Source organism: Corvus moneduloides, chromosome 1 (genome assembly GCF_009650955.1).
Source record: "Corvus moneduloides isolate bCorMon1 chromosome 1, bCorMon1.pri, whole genome shotgun sequence".
Lineage (NCBI taxonomy): Eukaryota > Metazoa > Chordata > Aves > Passeriformes > Corvidae > Corvus > Corvus moneduloides.
Window position 1 is genome coordinate 16,375,270 of NC_045476.1, and position 19,139 is coordinate 16,394,408.

Consider the following 19,139-nt stretch of genomic DNA (forward strand, 5'->3'; position numbering starts at 1 on the left):
TTCCCCTACACTGCTTGAAGTCAACTTCTAGCTAGGTTGGTTACCTGGGAAACAGCTGTCAGCACAGTGGAAAGGAATCTATTTAGTCTGGTGGATAGGTGACGGTTTTCAAAAAAAAGAAAAACAGCAAAAAGCCCCTCCACTGCTCCATAATTTAGGTTTTTAAGTGTATCATGAAAGAAATAGGAGATAGGGTGTTCTTTTTAAGTTTGTTAAGAATAAATTATTCCCTGAACTGAATAGTCTGGAACTGCAGAAATGTTTAATTACTGGAAAGAGTGTTTTTATAAGGGATTTAAATTTCAGTAGTAGCTCAAATTTTGTTTGTAACAAAAATACTAAAAGTAACATTTCTTTATTTGAGAGTTATTTTCAATTAGTGTGCTGCAAAGATACCATAATGGAGACTATTTGGTTAAGTTATTGACATTTTTTATCTTCAGGGTTCTTCCAGAAGCACTAGTCTTTAGATCAGTCCTCCACTGAAGTTAAATATTGTTGAATTCTTCAGTGTTTCCTGCACCTGCAGCAGAGACAGGTTAAGAATAGCTTTTCCAAAGTTGTGAGAGTTAAGAATTCCTGGCTTCTGCTCTGTGCTCAGTGTCACTGACCCATGTCACAGCTCAACGACAAAAGCAGAAAAGACAGTGAAATGAAGATGCTGGGTGTCTTGGCACCACTTATGCATTTCTGATGGCCTAATGATAACAGCACCATCAAAGCTCAAGTTGTTACCTGTATTGTTGTGCAGTTTCCCTCTTTTTAGAGGGGGTTTCATGCTGCTGTTTGGCAGATGATAACCACATCTCTTTAAACTATAAAACAGATAAAAAGCATGTGCCTGTCTATCTCCTTTGTTGATAAATTTTTGCTTTATTTGTTAATGTTTCAATATGAGAAGGACTCTAAACATCTCACCACTGATTTGTCTACCTCATGTGACCAAGTGGATTTCCAGACTCATATTTCAGAGTGCCCAGCACCAGGCACCCACGAGAGCAACTCGCTCACCCTCCCCTGCCACAGCTGGGCAGAGGAGGGAAAAGGAAAAAAAAGTTAACAAAGGCTTCATGACTGAGATAAGGACTGGGAGAAACACTTCAAGGGTGAAACAGGCTCAACTTAAGTTGTGAAGTGAATTTATTACTAACAGAGGAGGATAATGAGAAGTAAAATAAGCCCTTAGAACACCTTCCCCTACCCAGCCCCTCCCTTCTTCCCACTGACAGTGCAGGGACATGGGCATGGGCGTTTGTGGTCAGCTCATCACCGAGATTTCCTTCTGCTGCTCTGGGAGAGGACTCTTCCCCTGTGAGGCCGTGGGGTCCCTCCCATGGGAGACAGTTCTCCTGAACTTCCCTGGCGTGGGTCCCCTCTCAGGAGCAGCAGCCCCACCGCCCCTGCTGCAGCCTGAGCCCCTCCCACGGGCACACAGCCCTCCCAAACTGCTGCACCGGGGCTCTCTCTTTCCACGGGGTGCAGTGCTCCAAGGACAGGCTGCTCCAGCCTGGAAGCAGGGCCCTCTCTCTCCACCGGGTGTCCCACTGGATCACAGCCTCCTCCAGGCATCCACTCACTCTGGCATGGGCACCTTCCCCACAGGCTGTGGGTGGATCTCTGCATCCCTCGTGGATCCCTATGGGCTGCAGGGGCACAGCTGCTGCACCATGGTCTGCACCACGGCCTGCAGAGGAGTCTTGGCTCTGGCACCTGGAGCACTTCCTCCCCCTTCTTCTTCACTGACATTGCTGTTGCCATGTTGTTTCCCTCACATGTTCTCACCTCCTCCTCTTCTCTGACCAGAATCCAAAATCTTGTGACTTTGTTTCGATTTTCTTCCTAAATATGTCATCACAGAGGCGTTACCAACCTCTCTCATTGGCCTGGTTTTGGCCAGCAGCATGCCCATCTTCAGAGCCATCAGCATTGGCTCTGCTGGACATGGCGGGAAGCTTCCAGCAGCTTCCTCACAGGAGCCGTCTTTGTGGCCCCCGTTACCTAAAACCAGGCCGTGCCAAACCAATACAGATACTGTTTTAGATTTGTCTTCTAGCTTACCTTGGTTTCCTTAAGGCTGCCTGAGGATCTAAATGCTTCTTGTGTTGATACACAGCGAGTGCAGGAGACCCTAGGGACCAATTTCCATTGAAAAAGACAGACTCCTGCCTTTTCCTCTGCCCCACGTCGTGTGTCCCTGACTGTAGTAGAGCTCACAGAAGGATCTGGACACTGATCTTCCTGAAAGCAAATCCCGTTTAAGAAAAGAATAGAAAAGAAAGAAGAAATAAAATGATTTTTCATTCAGCTCCTTGGTTTGGATAACTGTAATTTCACAAGTTCTTTGTGGCTCAAAGGTTGGGACAGAAATACTCTGCTCGGAGAGCAGAACTTCAGCATCAGTTCAAAGAAAGTGTGAAACACACTGCAGTTGTCTTAGACAGTTTTGAGAATCTTAGCCTAAAAAAGTGATGGTTATTTTATAGCAATAATCTCCCTGTCAATTTAATCCTTAATTTAAAATAAACCAACATGTCTGTACCCCCACACATAATGAAACTCTGATTTTTCTTCAGGACTGTCTTTTGAAAAACTCCATTTAGTCTAACCACTTAGTCCATCAGCTGGAAGATTATCATCTCAATTACTCATGTATCCTTGTCCAAGATCTAATATTTCTCAAGCTTCCAATATACTACAAAAATGTATCAAATACCATTAGTTGGGAACACTGCTCCATAATGCTCAGTTCCCATTGCTAGTATTGCTGATCAATATCCTTAAAACCACAATCCTTAGCTTAAGTTAAATATAATTGTCCTATAGGAAAGATAGAAAGGAAGGAAAAGTATCCTGGAAGCTCTTGGAAGGCAGCTACAGCTAGCTGGGAGCAGATGATGAGGGGAAATGATGCTAGATGAACACAGCTTGTTCCATGAGTTCATACTTTATGGTTCCAGAAATAAATATACTTATCCCAAACATCATGTATATGGTTTTACTTTTGGATCTTTTTTTAAGCAATCTCATGGCAACATTATTGCCTCCTTTATCCTTTGTGTGGAAAAAAATTAAGCCCACCTAAAGGAACCAGGCCTAGGCTGTATCTATTCCTGCAGGAGAAGCCACATTAAGCACAAGAGGTGTCTATGAATAAAATGACGTGGCATGAAAAAGTTCCTCCTCAGAAAAGGAAAATTTCACATGATTATAAGCATACATTTATGTTAATTAAGGACACTTCTAGGGTTGGAAGGCTTGAGAAATTGATATTACTGTACAGAATATATATGATCACTCTTAAGTATGTTGTGCCTGTAACTGCATATTACTATATGCTCCACACTATACTTAGCAAGTCTGTCTGTCAGAAAGCTCTAATTGCTTTATGTGTGAGAACATTAAGCTGCAATAAATTTATATACACAGCTGTTCCATTACTGTGGAACAAGTTTTATCTCCTAATAAATTGATGTTTCTTTTTAGTGTCAACTCAAACCAAAATTTACACCCGAGAAGGTGAACCTTAACATCACATAATTAGTTCAGTGACACCAGTGGTAATAGAGGGTATACACTGTACATCTTTTAAACATATTGATGGAAAAAAGTTTTGACTTCTGTTAATTGTTTCTTGAAAGCTTAATTGTGACTAAGAGCAGCTTTAATTGGAAAAGGAAAAAGAATCATGACCTTTAAACATACACTGCAAATAGCATGTCTGCATTTACAAGGAGTTGCACCATAATGGAAAAAAACGAAAAGTCTTTTTTAAGATAGGGCAGGGGGGAAAAAAAGGCATTGTGGCTCTGTGTGGAGTCACATTTAGGTTAATGGAACAGAAGCTTAGACTGCCCTGGACTTTTGATTAATATTTAATTAATCTTCTGTAGAAGACTCTGATTTGAATTAAACTGGGTACTAATAAAGGAACCAATTCACCAAAGAGTTCACATAAATTTGACCTGCCGTTATGAGAATTTAAATTAAAATGGCCAAAGTTTTGTTTTCTGCTCATTTTATGCCTGGTCTACATCAAGTACAAGTAATTTACTAGGAGTGATGAAACTGGAAAAATGCAACCTGAACTGGTCACTAGTAATAGAGGCATAACTGCAATATAACATGCCATTTGGTTTGTTTTAAATAAGTACCATGAGCTAAAGAGTTGCATTGTTCTCTCAATACCAGCTTTTACAGCCCTGCAAAAGAAGCATTTAGCTGTACTCAACAAAGGGAAATATCATTTGATTAAAAAAATGCCCAGAATGGTTTCTGGGAGTTGCTTATACTTCTACATTTTCTCTTAATCAGAGTGGCAGTAAAAATGATGCAAATGAAGTCAATTCCCCAGGTGCTGTGACTTCCATGACCTCCTTTCCCACGTGTGTAGGGGTGGCTGGAGTAAGTATTGCCTACTGTGAATAGAGGGAGGGGTTGAACTGTCTCATGAAGGATTCTCCTTTTTAACGATCATGATGGATTGTAAAAAGCATCTACTCAGCCTCAATATAGGAAAAGTGAGTTTGTAGTTACCTCACTCACAATTTTTTCTGCCAGCTCTTTTCATAGTCACGGTGATACCATCACCAGCTTGTGTGCTTAGCAGCTCCTGACCTAGTGAGCAATTTCGATGTGACCCTCTCCATTCGTTTGGATGATATCTAAATCCCACAGAATTTTTTCAAGCATCATTACTAAGGTGATTCTTCTCATTCAGGTACTCTGACTTTAGCAGCTTGCTCTAATATCTAATTCATCTGGTTTTACGTGTCTCCAGGGTAGTCCTGTATAGCTTGGCTCCTTTTGCAGTCAGTCAGTCACTGACCTGAGCCCTCACCACATGCCTTTTTTCTGGGGAAAAGGAACATTTCACAAATGTGTGTGTGCCTCCATTGTGCAAGACCAAATCTGTTCTTAAACTGTAAAATCTTTGGCTAAGGAGTGGTTGTAGGCAGTCTGTGTGGTGTCTGCTGCAGATAGGGTCCTGCTATTTGAGTAGTGCTTAATGATGCAGAAATCTGGCAAAAATAATAGTAAAAAAGTAAATAGCAAAAGTGCAGCAAAATCAGATCTTTGTGGGTCCTACTTACTAAGGATATTTATCATTCTTTCCTTACATAGCCTCTAATTCCTGGTTTTGGTTTCCCTGGAAAGCAAATTACTGTGTAGCTCAAATGGCAAAATTCATGGGAACTGAACTTAATCTGAGCAGCATAGAAATGTAAACTGCTCTCTGGAAGCCATGTCTTGCCTTAGTTCTTTTTGAAAATTCCAACAGATAATCATGGAGTTTCTCCTATCATTTGTATGGTAGAAGTAATTTGTAAAGGAGGCTGGTGCTCACAAGTGATGTGCAATGTCTGGTACTGCTTCCCTCTACAGGATCATGGCAGTCACACATGACAAAAAAAAATAGTGCGACTTGTTACAATATAACCCTTGAATTACAAAGTCAGTACTACACTATGAACTTATTTCAGAGATTAATCTTAAATACCAGTGCAATTTTGTGCTGATGTTTCGTTAGTCTGTCACTTAACAGCTCATTGCATTAATAAGGCTCATTGTATTGAAAAATATTTTTTAAAAATTAATTGCAATTCTTATTTTTAAGATAAGAAGTTGCACTGAGCTTTAAAATCGAGGTAGAAAAAATGTGGTAGAAAAAATAGTTTAATAACTTCAAAAAATAAATATATTTGTTAAAATTAACATAGTCTTATATATGCGCCTCTCAGACGTTTCAGCCTGCTAGGATTTTGGCTAGTGAAGAATGGTCAATGCCAGTAGAAACAAGTCTATTATTTGCATTAAATGGAACTGGCTGTGCAGTACTGCTTATGGTAATAGCTGCAGTTACTTGCTTGTAATATTTCATCTTGTCTTCTGAGAGCATGAAAGAGTGTTTTGTAGGTATGTATCAAATTCTTCAGGTCAGCTGGGTTCATAGTTATGTAGGCTCACATTTCTGTAGCTTAATTTTCTTCTGCTGGCAGAAGTTCTCCTTTGCTGGAAATACCCAAAGGAAACTCCTAAAAAAGATGCAGAGAGCATTGGAATGTCAGGGTACAACTTAGCCTTCTGTCACTTCTTTAATAATTATACATTTTCTGGTGTTGTAACAATTAATTCCTTCTATTGGAGAGTGACTGTGTATGAACTACAGGTGGCCTGATTAGCCATTTCCCTGTAATATTAATTGTTGCAATCAGTTATTTGAAAAATTCTGTTTTTATCTCAATGTGAGTCTGGCATCCCATCAATGCCTTCAGAGTCTTAATCCTGAAATAAGAGAGGAAGGAAGGAAAATATCTTAAATAATGAGTTGCAATGGCAATTTTTTTTGTTTTGGGGGTTTGTTCTTCATAGATATTTGTTTACTGTATAGATCAAATGCTTAGTGTGTCCTTTGACAAGTGCAGTCCATTAAATGCTTTATTCATGAACTGGGATCAAGGGATTGTCTCAGTTCTAGCCTGCTCTCTGAAATAAGATAATACAGGCAATTTCTGTTAAGCATTATGGTTTAGGAGAGTGCGAGGAAAAGAAAATATTCTTTAATCTCTTTGATCAGATTTGAATGGCAGAAAAATCTATGCATTAATGCTTAAAATTAGAGATTTTATCAGCAATCATTTTAGTAAGTAGAACTTGAGCTGCTGTACTGAATAAATATACTTCTTAGTACATGTAATGGGTTGATTTCCCTGGAGTTGCTCTGTAATTCATTGTAGAGAAAGAATGAAGAAATAGTAAATAACAAAAAGAAGAAACTGAGTGATATAGCTGTAAGTGGACATGTTCCAATTGGTATGATGTGTATCTTTCTGGCAGCCAGGGATAGTTTACCAGATCATTTCTATAGCAAATTGTTTCAGAATCAACCCCTGAATTTCATACTGGTAACAAGAAGCTTAGAGCTGAAAATTATTCATTATTTCTTCCCCCCTAAACCTTGGTGAGCTCTTCACATGTCCATAAATTCTCAAAGCTCTGTTGGATTCAATGGGTTTAGACAGATTTGCACTAGTTAAAGCTCAAGCCCAGATATGCGTTTTAGAGCTCTGTACAGGAACTGGCATTGCTGTTCTTCAGTTAGAATCACATATGTGGCAATTTCCATTTCAGTGAAGCTTGCGAATTAGAAATCTCACTTTTTTAATAGCGTTCAGGAAATATTTTCTGGTTTCTATACAGGGACCCATGAAGCGAGTGCACGTCAGACGCTCCAACGGCAGCAGAAGGTTCTGGTTTACAGCAGTGTTTTCGCTGCTGGGCCTCCTGCCTCAAGTGTCTGAAATAGAATTACAGTGCAATTTATTACATTTATTATCATGCTGTAGAAGAAAAGGCATTTTCATGTTTTATGATCTGAGGCCCTGTACAGTGTGACTAATCTGTTATATTTTGGGATATCTGGCCAGTGCAAGTTTGAGCAGCAGTAATGTGTGCTACACAGTCATGTTTAACATTTGCAAAACTTTTTTTTTTAGCACTTGCCACTTGGACTGAAATCTTTCTGATTAAAGATGTCAGGAAAAAGCAGTATCTTAGAAATCCAACTAGGTAATGATGACAAAATAAAGTGATATCAGTTTGGATGTATTTTTTAACATGATGTCAAAACACATTGTCATCAAAATCCCCAGAGACACCATTATGGTGTCAAAATGAAACGTTATCAACCTAAGACTACAAGAATAACAAGGAGAAATAATATTACTGTAGCTTTGTAATGTACTGCCAATATCACACAAAATAAATTTGATGTACTAAGTGGAATTACTTATTATATATGTTTCATTTCTTCCTGTTAACTGAAAACCATATGGCAATTATGTTGCCCAAGAAAACCTTACAGCATTTGCGTAGCATTTGCTGAAGTAGTGTAAAAGTTGAGATACAAATTAGCCATACTGATGAGACCTTGATCACAAAAACTGTTGTGTTGCAGTCCTTGGCGTATCTCAGGCATGACAATACACTATATGCTTAACAAACTTAAAATTTAGGGCTTTCTTTTTCATAAAAGAGAATTGCAAACAGTAGCATAGTGTACTCTGTAAAGAGCCCTTAAAATTATACTGAAGTAAATGAGATCTGTTTATTGTATGAACTTTATATAGGGCTTTAAAAAAGGCTCTTGCCCATTGGTGGTTATATGAATACAAACACAGAGAGGCTGAGCGACTTAGTTTATTCTAATGAGTTTTTCTGCCAAAAGATTAAAATGTTGGGTTATACTGCTATGCCAGTTGACCATCACCTCTACCAAGCATTCCTAGTACTAGATTTCTTAGGATGATTTGTTTTCCACCTACCTTGAGCACAGCTTAGCCATCTAGAGTGGATTCATCTGCCATAATATAGCTGTCTAAAACTATCCTGAGCTCACCCCTCTACTCTTGTCAATGAAAAAAAGTTATGAGCTCTTGAGAGTAATAACTGCATCCAAAGACAAATACTGCGATTGCACTCTGGAATAACTTATTTCTCTGTATTTCACTTAGTCTAGGTAAGTAGTTTGAACTACATACTTGCCTTTTAAATGATTACAGTTGGTTGCAAAAAATCGCACCTTGCCTTTTGGTAAATTAATTCGCTTTTCTATAGCCTTTATCAGGCTAATTGTCTTGGCAAAATATTGAAGTGGTGTTACAAGTAAATGTCATGTTTTTTCTGCAGTAAGGCAAATACACACTTTGGGGTTTCTGAGATCTGCACTTGGATTGAGACTAAACAGCCCAATGGCAGGAAATATTAGAATTCAGGATTTCGAATCCAGTGTTTCAAAGCTAGCAAGACCCTCAGCAATTACTGGGCATCCTACACAATACACCTGAAAAAGAATTCCTGAGGAAAAGACTTTTTTAGCATTTCCAAGAGGAAAAGTAAGTGAAATAACTTGAAAATATCATAAGTAGTAAAAGTTGAGTTGCACCTAACTCACTGAATAACCAAGTGAATTTCTGGATAATAGGTAACTGCTGTTTTTGTCTGTCCTTATCTGAAATTGATTTTTTTTTTAAATACAATTGCAATTTTACAGCAATTTCTAGTTTTAGAGTTAATCAAGACAGTGTGGTGGCAAACCATGATTAAAACATCTATTTACTAAAATCTTCATCTTTAAAGTACAATGCTGAAAGGACTTATCCAGAAATAATTTATTTTGCAAAATATAATACTGAGATTTGTTTCTACTCTCCATATGCATATAATATTTAATTTAAAAATCTTAATTAGTTTTTATGCTAATCAGTGTAAATCTTAGTGATAAACTTCATAAGAAGGCAACAGTCGGGTGAATTTAGGCATCAATTCAAGTAATGAATCTAGCTTTGATTTTATTTTTTTCTTGGTTGAGTCATCATGTGTGCACAGGCACTGAATGATGAAATGCTTAACAGTAAGTTCAGATTTGAAGTTTAATTTCGAGATTGCAAGTTATCTAATTTGAAAAATAAAACAATCATCCCACATTTTTCTGTGTTTTATATAGAATTTCTCTATATAATGATCTGCTCCTGTCAAAGGGAGTCTCCTCAAGTTTCAGATTTTGGAGCCTGTGTCAAACTTTCACCTGGATTTGATATCCTTAGGCCAAGTCATTTTCGTTTGTTTGTTTGTTTTCAATGGAAAATGTCTCATTCTGCAGTTTGAAATTAGCCTATAGTTAGAGTAAGATATAATGTAAAATCAATCAAAATATTATTTGGAGATTTATAATGTAATAGCTCCTCTGTCAAAGTACAGACAGATAATTATACTATAACTATGTTAGAGGCTGGTAAGGACAGGGGAAGACACATGGACTTGGTGTAATGTATTACCTTTTTTAATGTTCAGGCATTTTAAAGAGATGTCTTAGTCCATAGATCAGTGTTTGTCTAGCAATGCATTGCTTGATACTGTAGTTTAATGAATACTTTAAAACAAGATGTCTTTTTCAGTAAGGGCAAGTGTTTACAACAGTCAAAACCATTCTGTTTTGTTTTGTTAGTTGCAACACCCTGGTACCTATTTACTAAGTGTTTTCTGTGATTAAAGGGAAATAAACAACATAAAATATTTTTTGGGTTTGCAGTATAACTTATGTCAATGCATTAAGCAAGATCTAAATAGTTCTAAAGTGAGGTTCTGCATTGAAACAGCTAAATTTCACCATTTACACGACATTTGTAAGTGGTGCATTATTTAAATAATCTCTTTTTTTCCAAACTTTTTTTCAAATTTGTAAATTTGAAAAATTTGAATAATTTGAATAATTTGAATATCACTCTTGGTGCATCCTTTAAATCAAATGCTACAATCAGGATTTTTTTTCTGTTTTTTAATGCTGCTAGACTCCTCCCATGAAAAGACGCATGCTTTTTCTGCACTCCAGTGTTGGCTAGAGTTGGGCTCTGAGTCAGATTTTATAGTGTAAAGCCCAGTGTCCGCACAGAGCAGAAGCTGAGTTGTGTAAGATGTGCTGGAGGGAGCTGCTCTGTACCTACGTCACAATATTCGCACCTCACAGGTGGTGCTGGCCACAGACAGATGTTCCTTTTTGCAAATCCTGCTGTGCTTTAAGAAATGACTGGTCCCTAGCTTCTTGCTGCTGCCCCTCTACTGAAGGTTTCTGCCCCCACATCTCATTCAGAGAGCTCAGAGGGAGCTCTTCCTAAACAGCTTCTAGCAAAGCAGCTGGATTTGCTGAAATGGAAACAACGGCTGACATGGCCTGAAGCCTACTAGGGATCTTCTGGATGATCCCTTCTGCTGGCACAGGAATGGCCAGCTAGGTGTTGGAGGGGATTTCTTCTCTGTGGTCTTTGTTAAATGTTTTTGTATTACTGTGCCAGGCAAATCTCACATTGACATAGAATAGCTTGAGATGCCTACTTGTGGATGTTCATCAGACCTAACAGCACTGGAGCCATCACTGTCTGTTCCAGTTAGGATAGGAATATTCTTAGGTCAGAGCCTATTTCTCCCCACCTGACTCTGAAGTAATTTTGTATTTCATCTAGAATCAAAACTGCAAATTTCTCCCTTGCTTGATCACTAGTATTTTTTTAATTTGCTTTTTTTAATGATCTATTAAATCTTTCCCTGTGTATTTCTGCTATTTCTCTAACATTCTCATTAGAAATTCACAGTGAGATGCCTAGTATTTTCTTTTAGGTTTTGTGGTATTCTCTTTTTTCTTTTCCTTTTTTTCCTTTTCTAACTCGGAAAATGCATTACCCTATGACAACGGCTGTAACAAGTTGTGTGTGGCTGAAAATTGGCTTGGCTTATATCTGCAAAATCCAACAGCTTTAAAGTAAGGCTTAGACTGTGTGATAACCCGGTAGCTGAGTATCTGTTTTCAGATGTTTATAGCAAGCTCCTAAAATTTCTGCTTTTCCTTTTAGTAGAAGAATTCCACTGAAAAGTAAGACTGGATTTCAGTCTCCGGTGTGCAGGCTCTGACAGGCTAATAAGCAAGAGTGATGGTGGCAATAAAAAGGGTCTTGGGTGCATTCTTCGTATTTCACTGGTTGTAAAATGATGGCCCTGCTACAGAAGGGCCACAGAAGGACTCAAAGTGAAATCTAGTCTGGAAAGTTTGAAGAGGCTGTTGTGGTGAAGTGACCTCCCCATGAGCTACACCACACTGTTTATGGCCATCACATCAGAAGCGAGTGCTGAATTTAGAGCATTTGAGGTTACCTTTTTAATCCAGAGAAGAGAGGTGTACATTACTAATTTTTAGTTATTTACTCTGTTGAAATTCTGTAAAATTATCATCTAAACACAGTGTCAAAATTTGGAAATTAGTTTTATTCACTGAAGAAAACGAGTGCATTTGGAGACTTATGTACTTCTACATGGTATTGCACTTGATGAACTTCCACTGTGAAGGTAAACTGGAATGACATTAAAATTCCCAATGAGCTGATTTCACATGCATACATATTGACATAAATCCTAAAGTTTAAATCCTGTTTTGATGGAATTACTATGCTGAAGTGTACAGCACAGTGTAGGTATGTGTACAGGTAACATGAGATATCTTGCTTGTCACATTAAGCCAATCCCTGAATTTAACTGCCTTCAAAATCTGCAGACTTTAAAGGATATATAATACTCTGTGTTCATTTAGCAAATACGAAATGGCAAGAGAGGATGATTTTTATAACCTTGTGAACAGTAGAATAAGCCAAAATTGGAAGAGATCTGGGGGAAAAAATATTTGGATAGAATGTATACCCTTCAGCATGCAAGAAGCTGCCCTTGTTAGAAACTAACTTTGCATGCATAATTAATTTGAGCTGCACATTTCATTTCTTACAACTAGAAGAGAAATTGAATTCAGGTGTTTGGTGAACATATGGGGGATTTACTGTGAATTTATGACCTGTGGTTTGAGTGCAAAAACCCAAGATACTAGCTGATAAAACTTAATGAAGCTTGTGCAGAGAAACTATTTTTATTTACAGTTTTGTAATTCATACATTTTTTGGTTTTTAACACCTCTTCCCTACCTTTTTATGCCTTATTTGCAATAAATTCTTTGACACTTGAGAAAAACAAAAGTAGTGTGGAATAAGGCTTTTTATACCTCTTTCCATGTTACAACCACACTATAAGTACATTTGTAGTCTAACAAATTTGATCTCTTGCTCAGCTAATTTTTTTCCCAGACTGTAGCAATTCTGTAAATAGCTCTTTGATACGGTACCGTCCATGGTTGCTCCTGTTTGTGTACCATGTCTCTATGTGTAAATATCCATTGTGTTCATGAAAAACCTATTCCCTGGTGTCTCAGAAAAGGACCATGTGTAGGGCACAATGGAAGGAGAGGAGCAGCCAAATTGATTACACTAACTTAAGCCTGAGGAGTGGCATTTAGATGTCAAAAAGTAAACCACAGAACAAAATGAGAGGAAAAGACCAACCTGCTCTGGCAAGCTGGTGGCAGGAGGGAGACTGTACAAACTGTGCTGCTCCTCAGCCCCCATCGCCCTGCGCTGTGTGGGCACAGTCATCTGTGCCACTGATGATTAGCAAATCTGCTTAAAGTGAACAAACCAGCAGACTGTGCATTGGGATGTGGTGGTAACTTTAAGGCTGGTAAAGGGCACACTTTCATTTTATTTTATGTCCATGGCTTTTTGAAATAACTTGACAGTTTCCTCTTATTCACCCTCAAGGGCCATCCGAAACAGACAAATCCATCTGCTTGAGGTTAGGCGCTGTGGTGAGAGGGTGCCCAAGTTCCAGTAAATGTAGCAGAAGCTTTTATATTAGATTATCATCACTCTGCTTTCTGTTGGGCTGTTTGATCCTGCTCAAGTGATGAAGAAAGGGGCCAATTTTGTAGATGTTCCATTAGTCCTGTACTCTGGTGAGGATGTGTGCCACCAACCATGGCATGGCCACCAGAGCACGGACATTGTCAATCCTCAGTGTGATGGAAATAAACTCGTTGCCTGCTCTTCTCTGTGTGTAAACAGACATAGATACAAATTCAGACCTTGGTTTTTAATATGACACAAATAATCTGTTCAAATGAAAAGGAATTTATATCATACAAGTGGGTGATAGTTACTTGCCAGCTTGAAGCAGATAAGAGCCCATCTGTGTTTTATTACTGCTATCCAGAGATCTAAGCAGCCGGTCAGGCCAGCGAGGCCCCAGCAGCTCAATTGTGTGATAGAAGATTTCAAGGTGTAAAGAACACTGTTTGTTTACCAACCTTTTGGTTACTCTAGTCAAGTTGCAACTGCCTGGTGGTGGTGTTAAGACCCTTTTCCATGCTTTTTCAGGCCAATAAATTTTTTTCTCAAAGCTTTAGTCATCCCTGTTCAGTGGCACATTGTATCTACTTTATCACACTGAAAATCTGACTTTTGAAAGGAATACAGCTCTGCACATCAGTGCATGACATCACGCTGAGACATTGTTTAATGATCTGAGACTCAGATGGCCATTGCTGCAACTGCTTGTTTCTAGAAATATGTGACAGCCCTGGCCTATCTAAGCCTTGCTTACCGTTGCATTTTTAGTCTGTGCTGGTGGTGGTGTGTTTTGAAGCAATACTCACAAAATAACTGATTGTGAAATGTGCCATCTGCAGATGGAAGGCAATGGGGTGCCAAGTAGAGCTGTGATACAGGAAAGCACAGATGCTTTGCAACCCAAGTAAACTTTGGCCCTAAAAGCTTTTCCTTGAATTTTATTTATTTTAAGAACATTTGATATTGAGAGCACTTTGATAGAAAGAACATCACTGGTTTCTGATGCTAGGAGGTGCTAATTGTCTTCTGTAAATTCACAGCCATCCTGTTAACTAGGCATAAGGGAAGGCTGTCTGGGCAAGCTGTGGTTACTGTAGAGAGTTGTAATTCCAGTTTTGCTAAAAATTTTAAAGCTAGCATAGGTCAAATCTTCAACAGACTTTGAATGGATTTCAAGTTAAACTCCTTCCTTCCTGCTAATAGGCCTAAATTCTTTGAGGTGGATCTGCCTTCAGGTTTTCAGTGCATTTGAATGAAGGACTCAAACAAAACACGGCACATTTAATTGAACTTTTGAGGACTTGCACCATACACCCACAAATGGGAATTTAAGCAGCAAGAACATCTGCAGCCTGCATCCTAGTAGTGTGTTGATATGACCCTGCCTCTCTTGGGTCAATTCATCGGATAAGTCAAAATTCATTTTGCTTTAGACTGGCTGAGGACACTTCACACTGGATATAAGCTGTTTAGCTCTGTCCCAAGGGACAGATGTGACTTACATAAAGATTTGTAGATAAAACAGAACATCTTGGGACCTAAATATGAATAAAATTAGGTTTGCACTGTTGACTCCAAAATTTTATTGGTGACAGTTTTCTCTTGTGATTATGATTTTTGCATTTCCCTCCTTCTGGAAGTACTAATTGGGAGTTGAATGAGATACTAAGTGGGTGTACCAAGTGTTCCCTGAGTGCAGAGGGAGTGCAGTGGGAGACATAAAAACCACCAAAAAAAGCACCAATGATAAGATTAACTGGATGAAGAGAGGCATGAAAAGAAAGAGGTGACAGCATGGCAGGACAGGACAGAGATGTGCAAGCCCTCAGGTGAGAAGGTTAAGGCAGCTATAATTTAACCTAGAGAATCAGAACAAGGTTGAAATGAAAATGGAAGCCAAAGGAGGCCAATCTAAGATATAGTCTAAGCCCTCAAATGATCTTTTAAGAAATGTGTCTTAGTGCCTCCTTTGCTGTCTGTCTTTTCCTCTTCTAAATAAAAATATTTAATTTTTGTTATTATTATAAACCCACTGTCTTGATCTTGCTTTCTGTTTCTTAGAGACTTTTTGAGCACAAAAGAAATTTGAGTAGATACAGAAATGCCTTTCTCTAATTTTGCTCTTTCTTTTCTGTGAAATAGTCCTTTTTATAATTCACTTCTTTTGCAGTTTTCTAAATTTGGGTCATGTCCTTTGCTTTTCAGACAAAATAGAAATATTGTTAAAAGATTTATCTTCTCTGCCATTATCAAACCTTTAGTAAGTTTGAATAACTTTTCTTAAATCAGCTTGACTTCTTTTTTTTTTTTTTTTTTTTTTTTTGGTGTGTGTTTTTTCTTGGGATTTTCTTTGGCATTAAAATTAGGTCTGGAAACAAGTTGACCATAAATCCCAGGATCCTCCTTGTCCTTTGTTATTCCTCTCTGCAGTGTAAAGAGTGTCAAGTTCATGCATTTGCTATTTGGGAAAAGACACATTTTGGCTTTATGGCATGGGCACTATGCATTTTCTTGGTATTCCTCTGATAATGTAATTGTTTTAATGAATAACTATCACAAAATGTGCAGAAGCCCTCAGATCTGTAATAACCCTTCCAGCAGCCCATTTTTGGGGCTGGTATAGTGTATCCTGTATAATGCACAAGGTTTAGTGCAGTACTTTCGTGGTTTACCTTCTGATTGCCATTGGATAAACTGCTTCAGTGTCACTTTTGCACTGTGATGCCTTAGAGCGTGAAACAACCTTGATTATGGAACACTGATTATTTGCCCATCATCTTGAGTACTGCAAGGTATCTATGGGTGGCACTTTTCTAGCAATTTTTGCACAGAAGTTAAATGACTTTTGTCTTTCCAACGTATATTCTTATACCTGAAATACTAATATTTACTATACTTTTGCAATTTATCATGCAGAAAACACTTGTCTGTGTAGAAAGCAGTGGACTACTTGTTTGTTGGAGTAACAATACCAGTTTAAAAAATCAACAGACCATTTAAAAATATTTTGTATGTCTTGTATTGGATTGTGATGAATCCCTTTAAAATGTGAAGTGTATAGCAATGCATGGGAAAAAAACAAGTGGTTATATAGTAAAGCTGGGCAGAATTTGACAATAAGGAATAAATTTACATAAAATAAAACTGCAAATGGAGATAAGCTGTTTCACAAAATGAAGTCGACTTAAGGAAATAAAATTAGCAACACACCTACAATGAAGTGGAAATTTTGAAAATACCAGTGTTTCCACCTGTTCTAAATTAAGCTTTCTTTTAATTGTACTTTTCAAAAGGGTAATTTGCACATAGAAGTTGACTTACCCTACAAATAAAGCATTTCCTAAAGCTCCCATTTGGGTTAAAAAAAAACATGAAAGAAAACACTTCTCTAAATGCCTTCCTTTTCTTTGCCTTTGGTTTCAAATAAATTTTAAAAAAATCGACCCAAACCACTTCAAAAATTAGTCTTTGCCAGAACCATACTAATTTTTCTGTCTGGCCAACCAAGCACTGATAAACATTATTTATTGGCACTGAAAAGTGTGGGAGGTACTGTCTCAAACATCTACAACATCCAATCCCCTGCACCTACCAGTCCCTAAAGACATGGAAAACAGTCACAAATGGACTGTAGAATTGTCTCTTTTCATACAAGAAAAGATACAGGATATAAATTCACTGTGTTTTATTGTACCCTGTGTCCAAGAAAAGAAATCTGTGGAATTGCTTTCCATTGTCTCTCTGCAGATTTCTCTTTTGAAACAAAGTAATAGCTGGCCATTCCTCATCAGCTCTTTTGAAATAAGCAACAAAATGCAGGGCACAAGAAATCCACAAGAAGAGATTAAAATGCTTCTGGTTAGTCTTGATATAACGTATTTGTTTGTCAGGCTTTCTGTGATTCCCACATTAACATCTTTGAAAGAGTGGGGTTGTAGGGTCAGGTAGGAGCTGCACAGCTGGAAAAATGTCAACAAGATTGATAAATACCCACTTTCCCTCTGCCCCATGAAAAAAGCCATTCCTGCACATATTTCATTATGGTTTCATATACACCTGCACCATGGAGCATGGATTACCAGGCATTGTGGAAAAATTGATGGGTTTGAAGGATTGAAGGTTTTGGGTATGCTGGTTTGTATCAGTGCCTCTGGGACTGAGCCCTCCCCAGCCCACCAGTGTCTGTGGGGCCGAGTGAAGCCAGCTCTTGTCTGCTGCCTGGATCCATTCTGCCTATGGCCCTGTCAAATGGATGGCTTTTTATTGGCCCCCAAGCCTTTTAATGCTTTCAGACTGATCAATTTAAAAGACTTGTTAAAAACAGAAGTAAGGGATGACAGGTTCTTATTGATTGGGGAAAACCAAATTTTATATAGGTAGAGCCTTCAGACATTGTAATTAATTTGATGTGAATAAAGATCGGACAGTACTACGGTTTATTGATTGGGGGAAAGTATCTTTCTTGTTTATTTAGTAGCAGAGATCATTAGGACTTTTAATTCCCCTTTATGTTAGGTCTGACACTAGTATATCTATTCCTCTTCATTCTCTAGGAGTGACGTATACTGAAAAGGTGCCAATAACTTATTAGAAATACCCTTATTTGTCTTGTCCGTGCAACATCTGAAGTTTCTTTATAAGACAAACAGCATTAATAATCTTAAGAAACCAAAAGCTCTTTGTACTAAATGCTTGTAAATTATTTTTGGGTCTGTAGTCCCACACTGCAGTTGCAGTCCCAGTCAAAGGTGGCAGTTCCCAAGTATATTGATCATTTTCATCCTTCCTCTTTTAGCAACAGATCAACCCCCAACAATCACGACCGGATACAGCGCCTGAGACAGGAGTTCCAGCAAGCAAAGCAAGACGAGGACGTGGAAGACAGGAGACGCACGTACAGTTTTGAGCAGCCGTGGGTAAGTGTGCAGGGCCTGTCAAATCTGGGAAGCTTGGCTGACTCCTGCTGTTCCTGGGCCGGTTGGGAGCAGACCAAAAAAGAGGCAGGGTCCTCTGCCTCCACGCTTCTGCCCTTGCTGTGATCCCCGTTTTTGGTTCATTGATGTTTGCTTTCATAGCTAAATTTCTTCAGCCATCTGTCATGTGTGCAGATAGCATTATTTGCTCTTTGTTTAGACCCTTGACTTTTTGAGTTACTGGTTGGATTTTTTGTCTCAAAGGCAGTATCTATTGATCTGAAATTTTCAAGGAAAACCAGAATAAAATACATACTAGCAATAAATAATAGAAGATACAACCTTGTAAATGGTATTTTCTGAAGCATCACTGTGTTTAGTTATTTTCTTAAAAGGTAGAGGTAGGTCTTTTCACAGTAAAAGAGAGCCTGCTTTACAATAGTATCACTCTGACACATTAGCTGAGACAGTTCTGTGTTGAGATATATGTCATAATTGATCTTTTAAATCCTGTTCAAACTGATCTAGCGATGTGATACAATTATTTAAATTCCTATGCTTATCTTGATTAACATAATTGAATGAATTAGTGCTGCTTTTTAATCAATTATATATCCTAAATTAGGATCCTTTAAATACGGGACAAAACCTGTAACTTTGTTGAAAATTCCATGATAAAGACATTGAACAACTTGCTTGTGTTCCCAAAAAAGTGGGAACTGTATGATGACAACAGTAGAATCTCTCACAGCTTCCTCTGAAGTGGGTGAGGGTGATCAGTTATTGTTACTCAGCCTTGCCATGCACATGAGACTAAGGTGAGAATAGCCAAAGAGCCACATGTCTATGTATGAAGTTACTGAGAAAAACAGTATCAGGATATAGGCTTCTCTTTTCCTGTACTAGAAAACATCTAACTTTCTCTGAAATTGAATAAGTAATATAAACATAATTT

General features: G+C 38.2%; 1 protein-coding gene across 18 annotated transcripts in view; it reads left to right on the top strand.

Annotated features, from left to right (window-relative positions):
• The window catches only part of PARD3 (par-3 family cell polarity regulator), a 451,472-nt gene that overhangs the window by 418,353 nt on the left and 13,980 nt on the right, over positions 1 to 19,139 (top strand). For all 18 annotated transcript variants that reach the window (XM_032100079.1, XM_032100030.1, XM_032100015.1 and 15 more), the window contains one exon: positions 18,067 to 18,187. In XM_032100079.1, the coding sequence (XP_031955970.1) occupies positions 18,067 to 18,187 (121 nt within the window). The remainder of the gene's footprint in view (positions 1 to 18,066; positions 18,188 to 19,139) is intronic.